The 18,601-nt window shown below is 38.7% G+C and overlaps 1 protein-coding gene across 1 annotated transcript in view; it reads left to right on the top strand.

Annotated features, from left to right (window-relative positions):
* Positions 1–18,601, top strand: part of ANK2 (ankyrin 2) — a 251,070-nt gene that overhangs the window by 197,058 nt on the left and 35,411 nt on the right. The window contains exons 29-37 of the mRNA XM_052641694.1: positions 1,751–1,975; positions 3,695–3,793; positions 4,769–4,923; positions 8,369–8,580; positions 8,881–9,085; positions 11,350–11,446; positions 14,556–14,784; positions 16,044–16,169; positions 18,335–18,457. Of these exons, the coding sequence (XP_052497654.1) occupies positions 1,751–1,975; positions 3,695–3,793; positions 4,769–4,923; positions 8,369–8,580; positions 8,881–9,085; positions 11,350–11,446; positions 14,556–14,784; positions 16,044–16,169; positions 18,335–18,457 (1,471 nt within the window). The remainder of the gene's footprint in view (positions 1–1,750; positions 1,976–3,694; positions 3,794–4,768; positions 4,924–8,368; positions 8,581–8,880; positions 9,086–11,349; positions 11,447–14,555; positions 14,785–16,043; positions 16,170–18,334; positions 18,458–18,601) is intronic.

The raw sequence follows: 18,601 nt of genomic DNA, 5'->3' as shown, positions 1-18,601 counted from the left end.
AAAAGCAGCCAACATTTTCTCATTGCATTTTGATAAAGACCGGAAACATCCACACTTCAGAGCTGACCTGTTGCTTATACTCCCAAGTTTGTGCCCCGTACTAAAAGCTGAGAGGACGGGGTTGGAACTGGTAGGTCTAGACTCGCTCCTGCATGGGGAAAGAAGAGTGAGACCTCCTCTCTTGGTCTCGTTCTGCATGACTTGCTTCAGATAGGCACTCTGGGCTACTTCACAGACGTCTGTATTCCTAGCAGCAGGGTTCTGTTCAATAGCATGCTTAATGAGTTCTGTGTTCTGCTATGAAGAGGATGCTAAGGTATTTTTCGTTCACTTATTTAAAAAGAACACAAATATATTGTGCTTCTATCCCGTAACTTACTTTAACGAAATGCCTTTCAAATGTTTTACGTGTTTGTCATGGATGTAATGTCTGAGTGTGATGAATCTAGAATAGTTCTGTGCTGATTAAGCTATCAGTAGATCTTACTACAGCTGTGTATTGCTTTCCTCTTTCTGTTTTGGTATAAAATTCTTGCAAGTGCAAGGAGAATTGGGAAAGACAGTAATGTTTGTGAGAGGATGTGCACATTATTTGTGTGTGTCTTTGTGTATATGTATACCACCAGCAGATTGCCTGGTTTAATTTTTCCTCCTTGACAAAGTGAGTGCCTCCCAGACTTTGAGTTTTACACTCAGCTAGTGAGACGAACTCAAACTAAGCTGCAGAAACATCCTGAAGGAACCAACTTCAGAGTTGAGACAAACCCTTTCTCTTGGTACAGTTAAAATAAGCCAAATTACCTTGGATCATTATTCCCCTATTCATGAACAATTAGGTTGGCAAAAAAGAAGCAAAAGAAGAGATGCCTTTACATTTCTGAATTACTAGCTATAATTTTCCATGTTTAATTTATTATAATTTGGGGAAAATCACAATGCCCAGATGTCTTCCATTAGCATGAGCCCAGGATTTCCCCCTCAAAACCTAGAGCAGAGGGGATTGATAATCATGTTTTCTTTCTCTCCTATCAATTACAATGGTATAGAAGAGATATTTCTACTTAAGAAGTGAAAAAGCACCTTTGAATCGGTAAATGGGCTCTTCCCAAAGCATTTGATTATTTTGGTTTTCCTCTTTTTCAGAATGTAATCAGTTAAAAACCCGCATCCTGGGTATGACAGTGTTGGAGCGGGATGCATGTACCTGGATTTGGTCTTGAGAGAAAGCCTCATAGAATTATGCTAAAATGATCTGGACATGATGTGATTTTTAAAAGTCAAGTTGAGTTAACTTAGAAAAGCTACAATTTAGTCTTTCCTCTCTGCTCTATCTTTATATTATTTCAAACTATGGATTTTTTAGGACGCATATAGAGGGAAGCAAATGCCTCTGCATTTAAAACAAAAGGAGACTCATATTCTTTATGTAATTTCATTCCACTTTCTAAGTCAGATGGATGTATGTTTAATTTACAAGTTCATGTTTAATATTACCATTGTCAAATTAGGAGCAGAACTGTTCTTTAGTAACAGATCAAAAAATACAAAAGTTAAAACAGCAATCAAACTGAAGTAAAGGCACTGGTATACAGTAAAATTACTTTTTAAGGGCATGCTTTTGGCCACCATGCATATAAATAAGAAATGTTTGAAGAACAGAGCATTATGGGAAAAAAGCTAACTTGACAAAGCTTGTTTATCTGCCTTCGATATTTCAAAACACCACCTAATCTTCCATTTTAATTTTTAGTTTCCTGGTTAGTTTTATGGTGGATGCCCGAGGTGGTGCTATGCGAGGATGCAGACACAACGGGCTCCGCATCATTATTCCGCCTCGGAAATGTACTGCCCCAACACGAGTCACCTGCCGACTGGTCAAACGCCATAGACTGGCGACAATGCCCCCAATGGTGGAAGGAGAAGGCCTGGCCAGTCGCTTGATTGAAGTCGGACCTTCTGGTGCTCAGTTCCTTGGGTAAGGGTTTCTGCTAAACCTCCCAGTTAGTCAACCGGTGAGCTTGAGTCCTCTACATGAAATCACTAGGATGGAGTGGAAAAAGGTACGTCAAGCTTTTGAAAGAAGATTGGCCCCTATGAAATTCTTTAAGAATTGAAAGTAATGCCTCAATGTTTGACTGCACTTAAATGCCTCTTATTTTAAGGCATTAGTGGGTTAAGCATTCAGGTTGATTATTACTCTTTCTCTTTGGATGTGATAGTAGCTGCCAGGCTTCCACTATGAATAATCATACTTTGGTTGATGGTAGGTATTTTTTAATCTGGATTTCAGTGGGAAAGTCGTAGAGAAAAAATACAGTTGGCCCTTGAACGATGCAGGGGTTAGAGGTGCTGACCGCCCCCTACACAGTCGAAACTTTGCAAACACCTGAGGGTTGGCTCTGCCTGTAAGAGGCTCCTCCACATCCCAGGTACTGCATCTGTGGATCCAACAACCACTGATGGACCACGTGGTTCTGACCCATTTGCCGTTGAAAAAAATCAAATGGACCTGCCTAGTTGTTCAAGGGTCAACTGTACTAGTCTGTTCTGAACATGAACTTGACGTCTTGTATAGTTACTACAAACAGAATCATCATCTTCGCTTTGGAGAGCAGTGTTCTTTATAGCACATACAAAAATTTAATCTATGTGATTTGTCTTTTCTGTTATCAAAATTGCTACCATGAGTTAAAAATTATCCTGGCAGTTTTATTTGGCATAGATTTCATTAAGAGGACAAAAATCCAGAATGATTTTACCATGCTCATTTTAGCAATTTTGAGCAGAAATAAGCTTTTCTTCTATTTGTACTGCTGCTGTGATATTACCTGGTATCTCAGTATGCCAAGAAATGAGTAGCACCTCCTGAAAACTGACAAAACAAAGTTTTGGAGGGGGACAAGTTTCAAAATATTTTGAAACAAATCAGTTGTATTTAAGTCTTGTTATATAAAGTCTTTGTGCTGAAAAACTGGGAGAAAATCCTATTCATTATGAACTCTTTTGCTTTGCCAGTGTCATACTGGGGAAGTGGATTTCTTCCTTTAGAACTCAGGAAACTGTTCTAAAGCCTCATAATTTGGAGCAAACTGTTAACAGGTTGTTCCAAATTATGTTCACACCTGAAAAGGTGTGTGTATGTATTTCCCAGTTATGGAAACTACCTCCCATGTCCTCCAATCAGACAGACCACAGATTTAGAAGGAGCCTGTGAAGTTCTGGGTTGCATCAGAAAATTCCATTATGGTTGGAATAATCCCCCAGTGATTTCTTTCATATTCTGTACAAGGTCCTTTCTCCTACAGATAGTTGTAGGCTTTTTAATAATTGTCAGATCTGTTGAGAAATACCCATGAAAACTTCTGGCCTCATTACAGAGTCAGAGTTTTTGTTGTATTCCCAACAGCTTTGTCTTTCCTGTGGAGCATATTTTATTTTACTTTTTTTGGCTCATGCCCTGGCGGTGAACCTAAGCAGGAACAGATCCGACCCCACGCGCCCTCCTTCCACGCGCCTCCATTGCACACTCCGGGTCTCTGTTCTTGCTCTTTGTGGCCAATGGAGGGGGCAGAACCAAACGCAGTGTGAAACCAAACCACTCTGTTCATCAGCTGGTGACGCTGGGGTTCTGTGGAACACAACACCTGAAGCTTACCTATGTTCTTTCTTTCACTGCTGCTTTGGATGTACTCAGTAAACTTCACCTGCCAACGGCTCCTCCCCCACTTAATGAGGGAGAAAGTTTGGTCAGCCGCATCCTTCAGCTGGGGCCTCCTGGAACCAAATTCCTTGGGTAGGAGTGACTTAAAACAAATTGATGGCTGCGGGCCCCCATTCTTCTCCTTCTTCTGCAGTATGATTTCTCTTTTTGTCATTGTGCCCATGACATGTCCCTCTCTATGATTTAAATTCTGTACAACCTATCTTTAGTGGACCATTTCTGACCCTTGTGGTATGTGACTTTTATTTTTGAGTGATGTTTTTATATCTTTTCCCTTAAGTGCTGTGACCTTCATTTTCGTTTAAAGCATGAGATTTCTGCCTAGTTGTACTATGTGCTAGTTACGATGTTGTTATGATAAATTTGGAGTCTGTATCAAAGCAACCTGGACTGAAAAAAAAATCAAAAGCCTCTCTGGATTTCGAGAGTGAATGTGACCGAAACACAGTAGGGCCGTGCATGTTCTGGATCCTGAATAAAATAGGCACTGGACACAGCCTGGCTGCCTGCTGAGCGCTCCTGTAGCGCCGCCCTGTGTGCACATGCCTATGTCTCCTTGAATGGAGGAAATAGACGGAGAGAGTCCTTGAGTGCATGCCTCTCGAGTTCCGAAGCAGTTGTCTTTTCTGACATCTCCTCATTTATGGCACATGAAATTACGCAGTGTATGAGCCATTTTCCCTCTTAAACCATTTTGTCATTTTGCACCTTCTAGAAAACATTTAAAGAGATTGGCATACCTCATAGATATGCATGTACGTTTCTTTTGGTTAAATGTGTTATCCTTACGTTTATCAAAGGAGAAGTTCCAGAATGCCACATGCACTCACAGGGAGACATCATTGGCTTAAGGTAGCAGCATGGCCCCGAGGATTGGTGCCCCTGAGGTGGAGTGCTAGCTGCAGGGCTCTGGAGGATGGCCCCGCTCTGTCCCTGTCCCCAGAAAGAGAAGAATTCCAGGTCACTTTGCAACAGACCGCATCGAGGTGCTTGTCTTGCTGGTGGTTAGCTGCTGTCCACACTGAATGTTCTGCCTTGCTGTGTCAGGCCTGTGATCGTGGAGATCCCTCATTTCGCGGCCCTGCGAGGAAAAGAGAGGGAACTGGTGATCCTGCGCAGTGAGAACGGGGACAGCTGGAAAGAGCATTACTGTGAATACACGGAGGAGGAGCTGAATGAGATCCTGAATGGCATGGATGAAGGTACTTCATCCTGAAGGTTTTAAAAGGACTCTGAAGTGGAGGCATGATAGTGATGCATTTGTATATATCCTAGGGGGTGTGTGTGTGTTACCTAACCCAATTTTCTCTGCTGGCGCTTGCACAGTAAAGCCTGCCTGTTGACACGAGGTTGTGGTGAAGGAAATAATACCAGGTTATTGCAGGTGCCAAACAAGAAGTCTGGGTTTTTGAGCACTAGCTGCCCAGACCCCTTGTTTAGCACCAGTGACTCAGTGGTAAAGAATCCATCTGCCAGTGCAGGAGACGTGGGTTTGATCCCTGGGTTGGGAAGGTCCCCTGGAGAAGGAAATGGCAACCCACTCCAGTATTCTTACCTGGGAAATTCCATGGACAGAGCAGCCTGGCAGGCTACAGTCCATGGGGTTACAAAAGAGTTGGACATGATTTAGTGACTAAAAACAATGGAGTGTTCTGGTATATTACCATGGTGATGCATTGGAGTGCACAGTATATTTGCCTTGTCTTATTTTTGTTGCATTCAGGAAAATGAAATTTTTTAATAGTAAATATCTTGGATTAATAAAGAAATACAGTCCCTCTCTATCTTTCATGCAAACTTTTCTAAAATACATATATATGGAATTTAGAAAGATGGTAATGATAACCCTGTATGCGAGACAGCAAAAGAGACACAGATGTAAAGAACAGACTTTTGGACTCTGTGGGAGAGGGAGAGGGTGGGATGATTTGGGAGAATGGCATTGAAACATATATACTATCATTTAAGAAACGAATCACTAGTCTAGGTTCGATACAGGATAAGAAAAAAAGAAAAAAAAAAAAAAAGAAATAGAATAGATGCTGTTTCCAGAGAAGGCAATGGCACCCCACTCCAGTACTCTCGCCTGGAAAATCCCACTACAACCTGGTAGGCTGCAGTCAATGGGGTTGCTAAGAGTTGGACACAACTGAGTGACTTCACTTTCACTTTCCACTTTCATGCAGTTGAGAAGGAAATGGCAACCCACTCCAATGTACTTGCCTGGAGAATCCCTGGGATGGGGGAGCCTGGTGGGCTGCCGTCTATGGGGTCGCACAGAGTCGGACACGACTGAAGCGACTTACAGCAGCAGCAGATACTGTTTCATAACAAAATGAATAGATATTGGATAATATATCCATGATTTTTAAAAATACCTAATCTGAACATTTAGATATTTAAGACTGATAAAAAGTGCTAAATTTTTCTATAGGAAAACTTACATATACCCATAACTACTACATTATAGGACAATATAATTTTTTCTTTCCTTAACATATTTTTCAATTGGAGGAAAATAGCTTTACAATGTTGTATTGTTTTCTGCCATGCAACAATGCAGATCAGCCATATTATGCACATACTGTGTGTGCTAAGTTGCTTTAGTCATGTCGAACTCTGCCACTCTGTGGACTGTAACCCACCAAACTCCTCTCTCCGTGGGATTCTCCAGGCAAGAATACTGGAGTGGGTTGCCATTTCATTCTCCAGGGAATCTTCCCAACCCAGGAACTGAAACCACACCTCTCACTTCTCCTGCATTGGCAGGCAGGTTCTTTGCCATTAGCGCCACCTGAGAAGTCCTTTACCTCTCTCTTATGCCTCCCTCCCCTGCCCCATCCCATCCCTCTAGAGCATCACAGAGCACCAGGCTGGGCTCTCTGTGCTATATAGCAACTTCTCACTAGAATAATACTTTTAACTTTCTATTAAGGACTTAGGAAAATTAAGTTCACTCACAGTTTACACTTTTTAAACAGAGAGTTAGCTACGGTTGAATTTCATATGCACACTTACACATATAGTGAAGGATCGTGTTTTTCATTAGGGCTTTAATCTCTGTAAATCTCAAATCCTAGTTTAGGCCATTTAGCCTCAGGTTGAAATACTTGAGTTTGGCTAGAGGGAGGTGTTCTTTCTTAGACTTCCTGAGGTTGCACAGAGATGAGGTGTCAGTCCTGATAACCAGAGATATGTTCCACTTTACGTGACTACACAAATAGGCACTTTTTTTTTTTGCCCAAGTGCCAAGAACATACCAAAATTTGCATTGACTTGGGCACACAACTGTGTGGCTGTTTGCCAGATTTTATCAGTCTTCCAGGACCACTAACTGTAGCTTCATGTGTGGCTCATGGATAGTGAAGTGTAGCCTGACAGCAGCTGCTTTAATGTTTCTTCCTGTATCCTGCTGAGGGTTAGTAAGAAGAGAGGCCATGGAAGAGGAAATTATGCCTCTAGATGTGTGGGTCAGTATTTTCCAATTAAGATGAAAAGATCAGGATTCTTACTGATAAAGCTTGTTCTGTCCTGTATTTAGCTGCTTCTGCTCCTGGGAACCATTTCTTTTGCGTGCGTTGAGTTTAGGATATTTCCCTCTGATATATTTACCTGTCATTAACAATGCCATGTTGTCCTTAGATGGGGACCCACTCTTATATAATTTTTTACATAAATAAAAAGCTCATTTTGAAACAGAATTGAATTTGTATATTTTTATGTTTGTTATGTTTGTTCTGTGAAAACCTGTTTTTTCATAAGTATATGCTAGTAATTGCCAACGTATCAGTCTTCAGTCATGAATGATCAGATGCTGGGACTTCTGACTTTTGCTATCTAGTTATATTCAAGAGTCAAGAAGAAGGCACTTGCTGTTCATGCCTCTGTAAGAATTGTAAAATGCTTTCTAAAAATGAATAGCTTTCCATAATCTCTTTAAAATTCAGTAATCTACTTAGTTCAAAGTTTCAAATTTTAAACCAGTTGGATTTACTGTTATTGCCCTACATATCTACACTAATGCAATTTATCAAGAGTCCATTATCCCATTCTCCTGATGTTAGATGATCTGCTTGGTAAGTTCATGATTTCAGGGGAATATTGAAACCCTAAATTTGCAATCAGTGATCTTTTTAAAATATCCACGGTGATTATCTCAGAGACAACCATGCCACTGGAATGAACACACTGATACAAATCTCACCCTTCGAAGACAGATTTTATTCCCACACTACTCCCCTGAGAACCAAAAGGACCATATTACTTCTGAAAACCACAAATAACTAGTTTTGAGCTAACTTTGAAATTTGTAAAGAAAGGAGCCCGTGGTCAATTTCCTCTTCCTCACGTTGAGCCAAAAATAGGACAGGTTTGTTTCATTGCCCTCAAACCCCCTTACTTACAAAGACGGCCTTGCAATATTGCACCTGGAACTAAATGCTTTGCTTAAAATGTGCCAACCAAATGCTGACAAGTCTTGAGAGATTCTGGTATTGTTAGGATAGCCTTGCTTTTAAAATTTTCCTATTATTTAAAAAAGGGTTTTGCTGCCACATCTGTTCAGTGTTAACCTATGCCAGTGAGTTTGCTAGAATGTTTTCAAAAGCGAATCCTTGCTCTGTGAAGATGGGTCATTTCTTATCTCAGTGCTGGATACCCCGGAAGACCTAGAAAAGAAACGGGTCTGCCGCATCATCACCCGTGACTTCCCACAGTACTTTGCGGTGGTGTCTCGCATCAAGCAGGACAGCAACCTGATTGGCCCGGAGGGAGGCGTGCTGAGCAGCACCGTGGTGCCCCAGGTGCAGGCCGTGTTCCCCGAGGGGGCACTGACCAAGCGGATCCGCGTTGGCCTACAGGTACGCCCACATCAAGACGCAAGTTAACCTAACATGGATTTTATTCCGGTGATTCAGAATCAGCTTTTCAAAAGAGGATTAAATGGCTAAAGCATCCAATTATTCTTGGGTGAGCAAAAGCTGCCCTTAGAAGTCATCAGTGTCATAAAGTTTTGTATGAGTGTTTGGTAACAGTAGGAAATTACAGTTGCCATATTTGAAGACACAGAACTGATTTATGAAATAAAAATGTATTAAGAAATTTGACATGGAATATAATGATGTATTGTTTATTTTAATATTTTTCCTTTGTTTTAAAAGGCTCAACCTATGCACAGTGAGTTGGTTAAGAAGATTCTGGGTAACAAAGCTACCTTCAGCCCTATAGTCACTTTGGAACCTAGAAGAAGAAAATTTCACAAGCCAATTACCATGACCATTCCTGTCCCCAAAGCTTCAAGTGATGTCATGTTGAATGGTTTTGGGGGAGATGCACCAACCTTAAGATTGCTATGCAGCATCACAGGTGAGTCACCTAGGACTATTTTGTTAATAATAGAAAGTTCTGGAAGAAGAAACTTAGATTGTAAATGCTAAATTACCTTTGTTCTAAGATGCCTGCATCTTACTAATATGCATTAATTCAGGAAAAGCACACTGACTAGGGAAGTGAGAGGGGATAGGAAATGAACTAATATTTTCTAAATAAAGCCTGATGCCAGCCAGACTTTTAGACACTTCAAACACATGGTCATTTTTATCTCCAAAGTAGCCCTCTGAGGAAAGTTTAATCCCCTTTTACTAGAAAGGAAACCAAGACTGAGAGAATTTTTTTTACAATTTGCCTGAGATTATACTGTAAATATCTGACAGAGCTGGGATTCAAACCCAAGTCCATGTACCTCTAAACCCAAGCTTTAAGCCTTCATTGAAGATATCACCTTATACCTGTGGCAAACTAAATGATACCTTGAATAATTATACCAACTATTTCAAACTTTTCTGTCCAGGAATTGGTTATGACTTTATCATTAATCTGTTGGCTAACTATGGGAAAAGGAAGGGTATTTAGTCTTCTCAGTTGGAAGTTGCAATAGCTTTCAGTTAACCATCAAACTCCAGAAAGATATTCCCAGGACACTGGTTGTCACAGACCAATAATACTACCACAGATGGTGAGAGAGAAGAAAAACCACACAAGTAACCTGTGCTGGAACTACATCATTGAGAATTTCCCTATTTAACAGAAACTGAATGGTACTAGCATTCAGTAAATATTCATACTGTTTTTAGTAGGAATAATAACCATATCTGCTTCAGTATTACTGGATTTTTTTTTCATTTCTCCTCATTTTAGCAGGAATGTTCATCCTTCTTTTATCCTCTCTCTCATTCTTCCTTCTTATCAATGTTTTTTTTTCCTGTACTCTTGATAGCAAACCATTGAGACTTTACCCCATAAGTTTAATAGTATGACATAATTTTAAAGTACATGGGGGTTTCCCTGGTCATCTAGTGGTTAAGACTGTGCTTCCAGTGTAGAGGGCTCCGGTTTGATCCATGGTTGGGGGAACCAAGGTCCTACATGCCACATGGCATGACCACAAACAAACAAACAAAAAAAGACACTCAAAACCAAAACAAAGCAAAAATAATAAAAGAAAATACGTGCCCTAAAATGAGAGTAGTGAGAAATCATATGCTTCACTCAGGGCCTCTCCCAGTTATTCATGTCTGCTTATTATGTAGCATTCCCATACTTACGGATTCATGTGTATGTGATTAATCATCCTATAATATGCTATGTAGCAGCGCGGACGCAAAACAAGTCAGATTGAAAAATGTCCGTGGCACATCCTGCCCTTCTAGATGATCAAATGAAGATACCACCTGGGCCTTGACACCATCTAGTCTAGTTATTCTGGGCCTCTGTCTTGGGATGGATTTGTTCTGAACAACTTCTTAAATTTACTTGTTAATTTTTACAAATATGTTAGTAGATTTTTGGATTTTTGTGTTTTGCTCTATTATATAATTCTGTTTAGAATGTATATTTTATGGGCCTCCTAGAATAAGGAATTTTGATAACTCATTCCCTTCTTTAACAATCCTTTAGAGTCAAAATTTGTTTTCCTCTCAAACATATATTTCTCCTGCAATGCCTGAAGACAGTTTTGTCCTTATTTATGCCAACTTAATTTCTCAGTAGAAGTGAAAGTCAGCATCACCCTCCAGTGATGTGTCAGTGTACAGAGGCATTCACTCATTTGCTCTTTCACTTTGATATTTACTGAGCTTTTAATATTTTCCAAGGATTTTTGCCAACCTTCAATTGCAAATTGAAAGGAAATTTTGTTTCTTGAAAATAATTGCCTAAAATATCAAGTGAAAGAGTATTTGGATTTTTGCTTTAACAAAGCATTCAGCTCCTTGGTTAGTCGAAGGATCTTTTAAAATCATCAACTGAATACAATTCAAAATTATCTTCAGAAACTAGCAATTACAATAAAAAAAAAAAACTTTAGAATGTCAGGGAGAGAAAAGAGCACCTAGTAATTTGAAGCAGTTATTCAAATGACCTCCCTTGAATTTAGTTCCGTGAAATGTGGTGTTAATGTCTGTTTTCAGTGTGTCATTTTCTTAGCACGTAGTTTTCAGTCACTTTGTTTCCAGGGTGTCATCCTGAAGAGTGAATGAACGTAGCCAGAAGCCAGAACCACAAAGCCTTTATTCTATAGCACCGAGTTTGGAGTTCTGCCTAATTTTTTTTCAACAATCCTGTTATTTCAGGTGGAACCACCCCTGCTCAGTGGGAAGATATTACAGGAACTACGCCATTAACATTTGTCAATGAATGTGTTTCCTTTACAACCAATGTGTCTGCCAGGTATGGTTTTACTGCACAGAAAAACCATTGGGATTGTGTGCCCAAATGTCTTTTGTTTTACTTTGTTTCATACATTCTTTAAAAGTAATTTTTTTGGGGGTTTGGTTTTAAAAATGGTCTGCATTTACTTTGATGTCTTAAACCAGACTTGCCAGTAAATGCAATAGTGATAATGCATTAATGAAGTATGAAGTACAGCCATTCAGATTAAAATCTAAAGAAAGTAAATTATTGCTGGCTATTACTGTATGACCCAGACTCTAGTTTTAGCAGCCACAGCCAATTTTTCCAGTCCTGAAGGACTTAGGAATGATGAATTTCCTACTGTCAACAAAATAGCCTGAACTGGTTTTTTTTTTTTTTTTAAACAGAATGATAACCAAACCACAGAGCATATCATGGTTTGCTTACACAGTTTAGAGTTTTCAGTGACTTCTATGCACCATAGCATATTTACACATTATCCTTTTTGTGTCACATATCTTTAAAAAGCTTAAGCTGTTTAGTTTCATTGCATGTGTGTACACCAACTCACTAGTTCTCATTTGCTTGATCTTTAATGGATTGCCAAGTGTTTTCCTATTTGTTTAATTTGATTACTATAAACTCTTGTGACTTAAGAAGAGCAAGAGGCAATATGTCCATTTTCTTTTATTTTCTTTTTCTTTTTTTACTTTATTTTACTTTACAATACTGCATTGGTTTTGCCATACATCAACATGAATCCACCACGGGTGTACACGTGTTCCCAATCCTGAACCCCCCTCCCACCTCCCTCCCCATACCATCTCTCTGGGTCATCCCAGTGCATCAGCCCCAAGCATCCTGTATCCTGCATCGAACCTAGACTGGCAGTTCGTCTCTTATATGATATTATACATGTTTCAGTGCCATTCTCCCAAATCATCCCACCCTCTCCCTCTCCCACAGAGTCCAAAAGACCAATACAGTATGCTAACACATATATATGGAATTTAGAAAGATGGTAACGATAACCCGTATTCGAGACAGCAAAAGAGACACAGGTGTATAGAATATGTCCATTTTAAAGATGAGAAAGCTGAAGTTGAGAGTAGTTAAAGCTTACATTCTTATTCAGGGGGTAAAACGATAGATGCATGAATAACAATGCACAGCAATAGCTGGGTGTGGTGATCCATTTGTAGTCGGAGCCACCCAAAGGACTCACCTGTGAGTCTCTGGTTCTGTGTGTCTGTGTGTCCTGCCATTCACTCATCTCCACTCTAATGCCAGAAAATGACAAGTTTTGAATGGAAAGATACAAAAGAGTTACTGAAAGAATTCAAAAACGGGTGTTCACATCAGAGTGGTCAGAGAGAAGGTAGCCCATGAGATTGACAGAAACCTAACAGGCAGATAAAAGTGGAAAAGAAGGTAACATGAGCTAAGATGCAGAAGGGCATTGGAGGCTGGCAACAATGGAGTCTGTAATTCAGAAATAATGCCAGAATGTTGGTTAACATTATTTACAGCAGGCCTGATAGGAGAGACAAAGAAATCAGGAGTTATTATATTATTATAGGAATAATATAATTCTTTCAGACAGTCGAAGAAGCAGTGAGTCAAGGATAGTTGAATCAGTATAAAGAGGAAGGAGGTAATACTGAGGGCCTGCCAAGGACCAGGAACTAGGCTGCCTTCAAAGCATTACAGTAAATGAAATAGGCCAGACCCAAAAGAACAAATATTGCATGTCTCCACATAAATGAGGTACCTAGGATAGGCAAATTCATAGAGACAAAGTTTAATAGAGTTTACCAGGGACTGAGGTGAACAGGAAAGTTCAAAGTTACTGTCTAATGGGTATAGTGTCTCTTTGGGATGATGAAACATTTCTGGAAATGGAGAGTGGCTGTGGTTGCGTAGTATTTTAAATGTACTACTGCCACTGAATTGCGCACTCAAGAATGGTTAAAATGACAAAGGTTATATTATCATTAGTGCACACAGCCCATTTCTTGGAGTTGAGGCTGCCAATTAAATTATATTTTATCACAATTAAAAAGTAGAAGAGGAGAGATGGATCAGGAACTTGAAGGAAAGAAAAGCTAAGAAGATAAGGAAATTTCCAAATCTTTAAAGATTATGAGCAATGAGTCAGGAAGGAGGGATCAGTGATGGAGGAAGGTTTCAAAGTGAGAGGATCTGGAAAAAAATCTTTGACGTGTATAAAGAGCAAATTGAGAAAATGTGCATCTGATGGTTGCTGCTTTTTCTGTGAAGTTACCTTTCTGAAGGCCTGAGGGATGTCATGAAGGTTTAGCAACATTACTATAATGTATAAAATGATATCTAAGGAAAAAAATTACCAAAATATGTCACAGATTTGACTGAAGCTAGAAATGATAAATTATTCACAAAGCCAATAATTTCTTGTATGGATTATATTAAGCAGTATTTAGGAGTTCTGAAGCAAAAGCAGATTTTTTTAAAAAGTAGTTTGGTTGATCCAACCTTGGTGACTATGAGTCCTTTGGAAAAGAATGATGAGATGAAGAAACGTTAGGTAGATTTTGTTGAAAAGAGTTTTAGGAAATGAAATGAGGAACAGCAAGGGTGATCAAAGAAAATAGAAACTCATCCAGCAAGATACTGGTATAATACCAGGGTGCACCACAAAAGGATTCTAGACACTGAAGATGTATTTCAGAAGACTGAATACTCAGAAGACTTCCCAAGGAAGAAAGTTACACAGTGTTTAATATTTGGGCTGAAACACCTGCACATCCTTGTCTCTCCCTCCTTCTCATCCATCCTCCTCCATTTCCCCCTCCCTGTCTTTCTTTCCCTTTGTTTTTGCTTTCTCTCATTATCTCCCTCTCTTGCTTCTCACTTTTTCCAAGAGGCATGCAATGATTACTCTGATTGTATTGAAGGAACTGATTTATTTTTCATGTAACTGACTATCCTTTTTCACAGTTGTGGAGTCCATGGATACAGAGGGCCGACTGTGTTCTGCCTTTTTGTAAAATGAACCTGAGCATCTGTGGATCGCGATATCTGTGGAGTTCCAAGAACCAATCCTCCGTAGATACTGACGGATGACTGTAATTAAATTTCAGATAACTGACTTTGTTTTATTTTATAGGTTCTGGCTGATCGATTGTCGACAAATTCAGGAATCTGTTACCTTTGCATCACAAGTGTATAGAGAAATTATCTGTGTACCATATATGGCCAAATTTGTAGTGTTTGCCAAATCACATGACCCCATTGAAGCCAGATTGAGGTGTTTCTGCATGACTGATGATAAAGTGGATAAGACCCTGGAACAACAAGAGAACTTTGCTGAGGTGGCCAGAAGCAGGGATGTGGAGGTACTGTGTTTCAAAAACCAATTTATGTTAGCATGTTGTTTACACCTCTTTTAATATATTTAAAATAGTATTTAATAAATGTTATTCAGTTGCTAAGTCGTGGCCAGCTCTTTGCAATCCCATGAACTGTAGCCCACCAGGCTCCTCTGTCCCTGGGATTTCCCGGGCAAGAATACTGGAGTGGGTTGCCGTTTCCTCTTCCAAGGGATCTTCCCGACCCAGGGACTGAACCTGCATCTCCTGCACTGGCAGAGGGGTTCTTCATGCTGGGCCACCAGGGCAGCCCATCTAATAATTAATGCCATCAGAAACAGACCGGTCAACATCCTGATCAGCTAGAAGGCCAGTGTCTACAACGTGCCATTTTCAGCCAATTTGGACCCATTCAGTAGGGATAAAAGGACTCTTTTAAAGATTATTAAGGGAGAAATTATGCATTATCAATAAATTATAAGTATATAAATGGATATAGCAATTTACATGTTGTTATGTTTCCTTGTTCTTTTTTTTTGAGGTGACTATTTATTGGATTTTTTTTCCCCTATTATTCTTTAATCATAACGAAAACAACGTGGAGGGGTGGGATGGGTGGGATGGAGGTTCAGGAAGGAAGGGGCAGTCAGGACTCCCGTGGCTGACTCATGCGGATGTACAGCAGAAACCAACACAATATTGTAGAGCAATTACCCTCCAATTAAAATTAAGCAGATTTTAAGGAAATTTAAAAACTAGTAAAGGAAACAGCCCAGGAGGTATATCCTTTGTGTAAACGCAAAAATACAATATCCAGGGCTTTGCTACACTACTCTGTCTTATTTCTTAATTTTCCATAAGTGTGTATTTTTGATATCGAATTCAAGTAACCCAGTTCATTGTGATGTCAAACATATACATTTATGATTTAAAGACATATTGATTTGGGAAAATAACATGGTACAGTGTTAGAAATGAGTACAGTAAGATTAAATGCCCACATGCATTTGAAGATTCCTATTACTAGTAAGGGACTTCCCTGGTGGCTCAGACGGTAAAGCGGTAAAGCATCTGTCTACAATGCAGGAGACCCGGGTTCGAGCCCTGGGTTGGGAAGATCCCCTGGAGAAGGGAGAGGGAGTGCTGGTCCATGCTTGTCACAGATAAGACAAAATGTCAGTCAGGATTTTAAAGATTATTGTATGCACATTTTAAGAATTTTAATGTTCCAGTAATGTAATAATTTCAGCGATGGTATTCTTTTTGTTTTTCTCTATTTTCGTCAGGTCTTAGAAGGAAAACCCATCTATGTTGATTGTTTTGGCAACCTGGTGCCATTAACCAAGAGTGGCCAACATCATATATTCAGTTTTTTTGCCTTCAAAGAAAACAGACTTCCTCTCTTTGTCAAGGTAATATATATATGGAATTTGGAAATGTGTTTTATTCAGCATCAAGTAAGGCTTGACTTCCTTTGGTAGAAGAGAATATTTGCTTTTCAATCATTTCTAATGATTTTTTGTAAGTATTTCTATAAAATTTTAAACTCCTAAAAACTGTTTTTTAAAATTTCAGATTCAATCTTGATTTTTAGTTATAGGCTAAGAATGAGGGACAAATTGCCTACTGATTAATTAGGAAAACTGGTCATTCTTTTCCAAATTTTAAGAGAAGCCTCTCTATTTTTTAACTATTATTTCTTTTAAATATTTGTGCTTAAATTTTTTTTTTGATATATGAACTTCACAAACGTGGAACCAAAAAGAGTTCTTAGTGACAAATTTTTATAGTAAAAGCTCTTAAAAACCCAGTTAATCTATCAAGAAATTATCCCAGGTAGAGCAATAGACTGGATATACGTTCATAAATTCATTCAATAAACATTTGTGGAGACACTTCAATGTACCATGAATTTGTTGTCCCTGTTTAGGAATGTTAATCTAAGTTAGGAATTTATCATATTTAACATATACAATTTATCATAATTTAACATATGCAAGTTACATTTTAGATACCAGTTCTAAAGAGAACAAAAATGAGTATGAGGGAGAGATTCATGAAATAAAAGGAAATAATAATTCTATTTAAGTTTTAATGTCTGTTTTCTCAAGATCTCTACTGAAAGCCTTCATTGTGCCATTTCTGGTTTAGTGGTTTTCCTGATTAAAGATAGGTTCTTCTAAGGGGTAATGGATCCATTTACTATGCTATGTAATTATGCTAATATTTGATATTGTTGGTGGGCAAAAGTTTTCAAATACAAAAATAGGAAAATGACTTAAACATTTCTCTAAAGAAGATGTACAAATGACCAATAAACACATGAAATGATGTTTAACAGCAGAGAAATTCAAATTCAAACCACTATGAGATACCACTCAGTACTCATTAGGATGGCTATTATCAAAAACAAAACAAAATAGCAAATATTGGTGAGGATATGGAGAAATGGGGACCCTGATGCCTTGCTGGAAGGAATATAAAATGGTGTAACCATTCCATACTGTGGAAAATAGTATGACAGTTCCTCAAAAAGTTAAAACATAGAATTAGCATATCATCCAACAATTCCCCAAAAATTGAAAGCAGGGACTCAACCAGTTACTTGCAATATTAATAGCAGCATTATTCCCAATAGTCAAAAAGTGGAAATACTCTAAATATCCATCGACAGATGAATGGATATACAAAATGTGATATATGCATACAATGTAATATTATTCAGCCTTAAATGCGTAAAATTAGCCAGACACCAAAAGACAAATATTGTATGTTTCCTCTTATATGAGATACCTAGAGTTGTCAACTAGTCAGAAAGTAGAATAGTGGTTACCAGGATATGGGGGAAGGAAGGAATAGAAAATTATTGTTTTATGGAAACAGTTTCAGTCTGTGAAGGTGCAAACATTCTGAAGATGCATGGTGGTAATGTTTGTACAACAGTGTGTATGTGCTTAATCCTAGTAAACTATACATGTAAAAAGGGTTGAAATGATGTTTTATGTACAATTTAACACAATTTTTAAAAAAACGAAATTCTGGTATATATTGCAATGTGAATGAATCTTAATAATATTATGCAACCTGAAATAACAGATACAAATGAACAAAGATTGTATAACTCTGTCTATACAAGGTACCTAGAACAAGCAAATTTATAGGGACAGAAAGTTAAGTAGAGGCTATTAGGTGCTAGAGAGAGAGGAGAATGGGGAGTTATTGCTTAATGGTATAATGTTGCTGTTTGGGATGATGGGAAATTTTGCACAGTAGTGATAATCACATAACTTTGTGAATGAGCTTCATGCCACTGAGTTGTATGCATAACAATGGTAAGAATATAAGTGGAAATGGTCAGTTTTGTGTTACGTATACTTTATCACAATATTAAAAAAGCTGAATGATTTTTTAAATCGTTGTAAATGATAATAGGAAAGGGGAAAAGGAACACTTCCAAATCCTCGATTAGCATCACCAAGTGAATTTTACTTTTCTCTGGTTGTTTTGAGTGTCATCTCACTAAAGTAAACAGTGTTTATCACACGTGAGTGAAGCATGTATGCCTTTCTTGTTCAAGGTACGTGATACGACTCAGGAACCTTGCGGACGACTATCATTTATGAAAGAGCCAAAATCTACAAGAGGCCTGGTGCACCAAGCTATTTGCAACTTAAACATCACCCTGCCAATTTATACGAAGGTATTATAATCTGCTGTAGTGCAGTTCAGGCTGTAGAGGATTTGATTTTCAAATCCTTTAGAATAGATACAGGCAAAGACACTGAATGCAACCATGTGTAATAGTCATTTTTGATACCCTGTCCAGTTTGTGATTTTCCATTTA

Source organism: Budorcas taxicolor, chromosome 6, assembly GCF_023091745.1.
Source record: "Budorcas taxicolor isolate Tak-1 chromosome 6, Takin1.1, whole genome shotgun sequence".
NCBI classification, from domain to species: domain Eukaryota; kingdom Metazoa; phylum Chordata; class Mammalia; order Artiodactyla; family Bovidae; genus Budorcas; species Budorcas taxicolor.
Note: the sequence above shows the minus strand (reverse complement) of the source record. Positions and strands in the feature narration are given on the sequence as shown.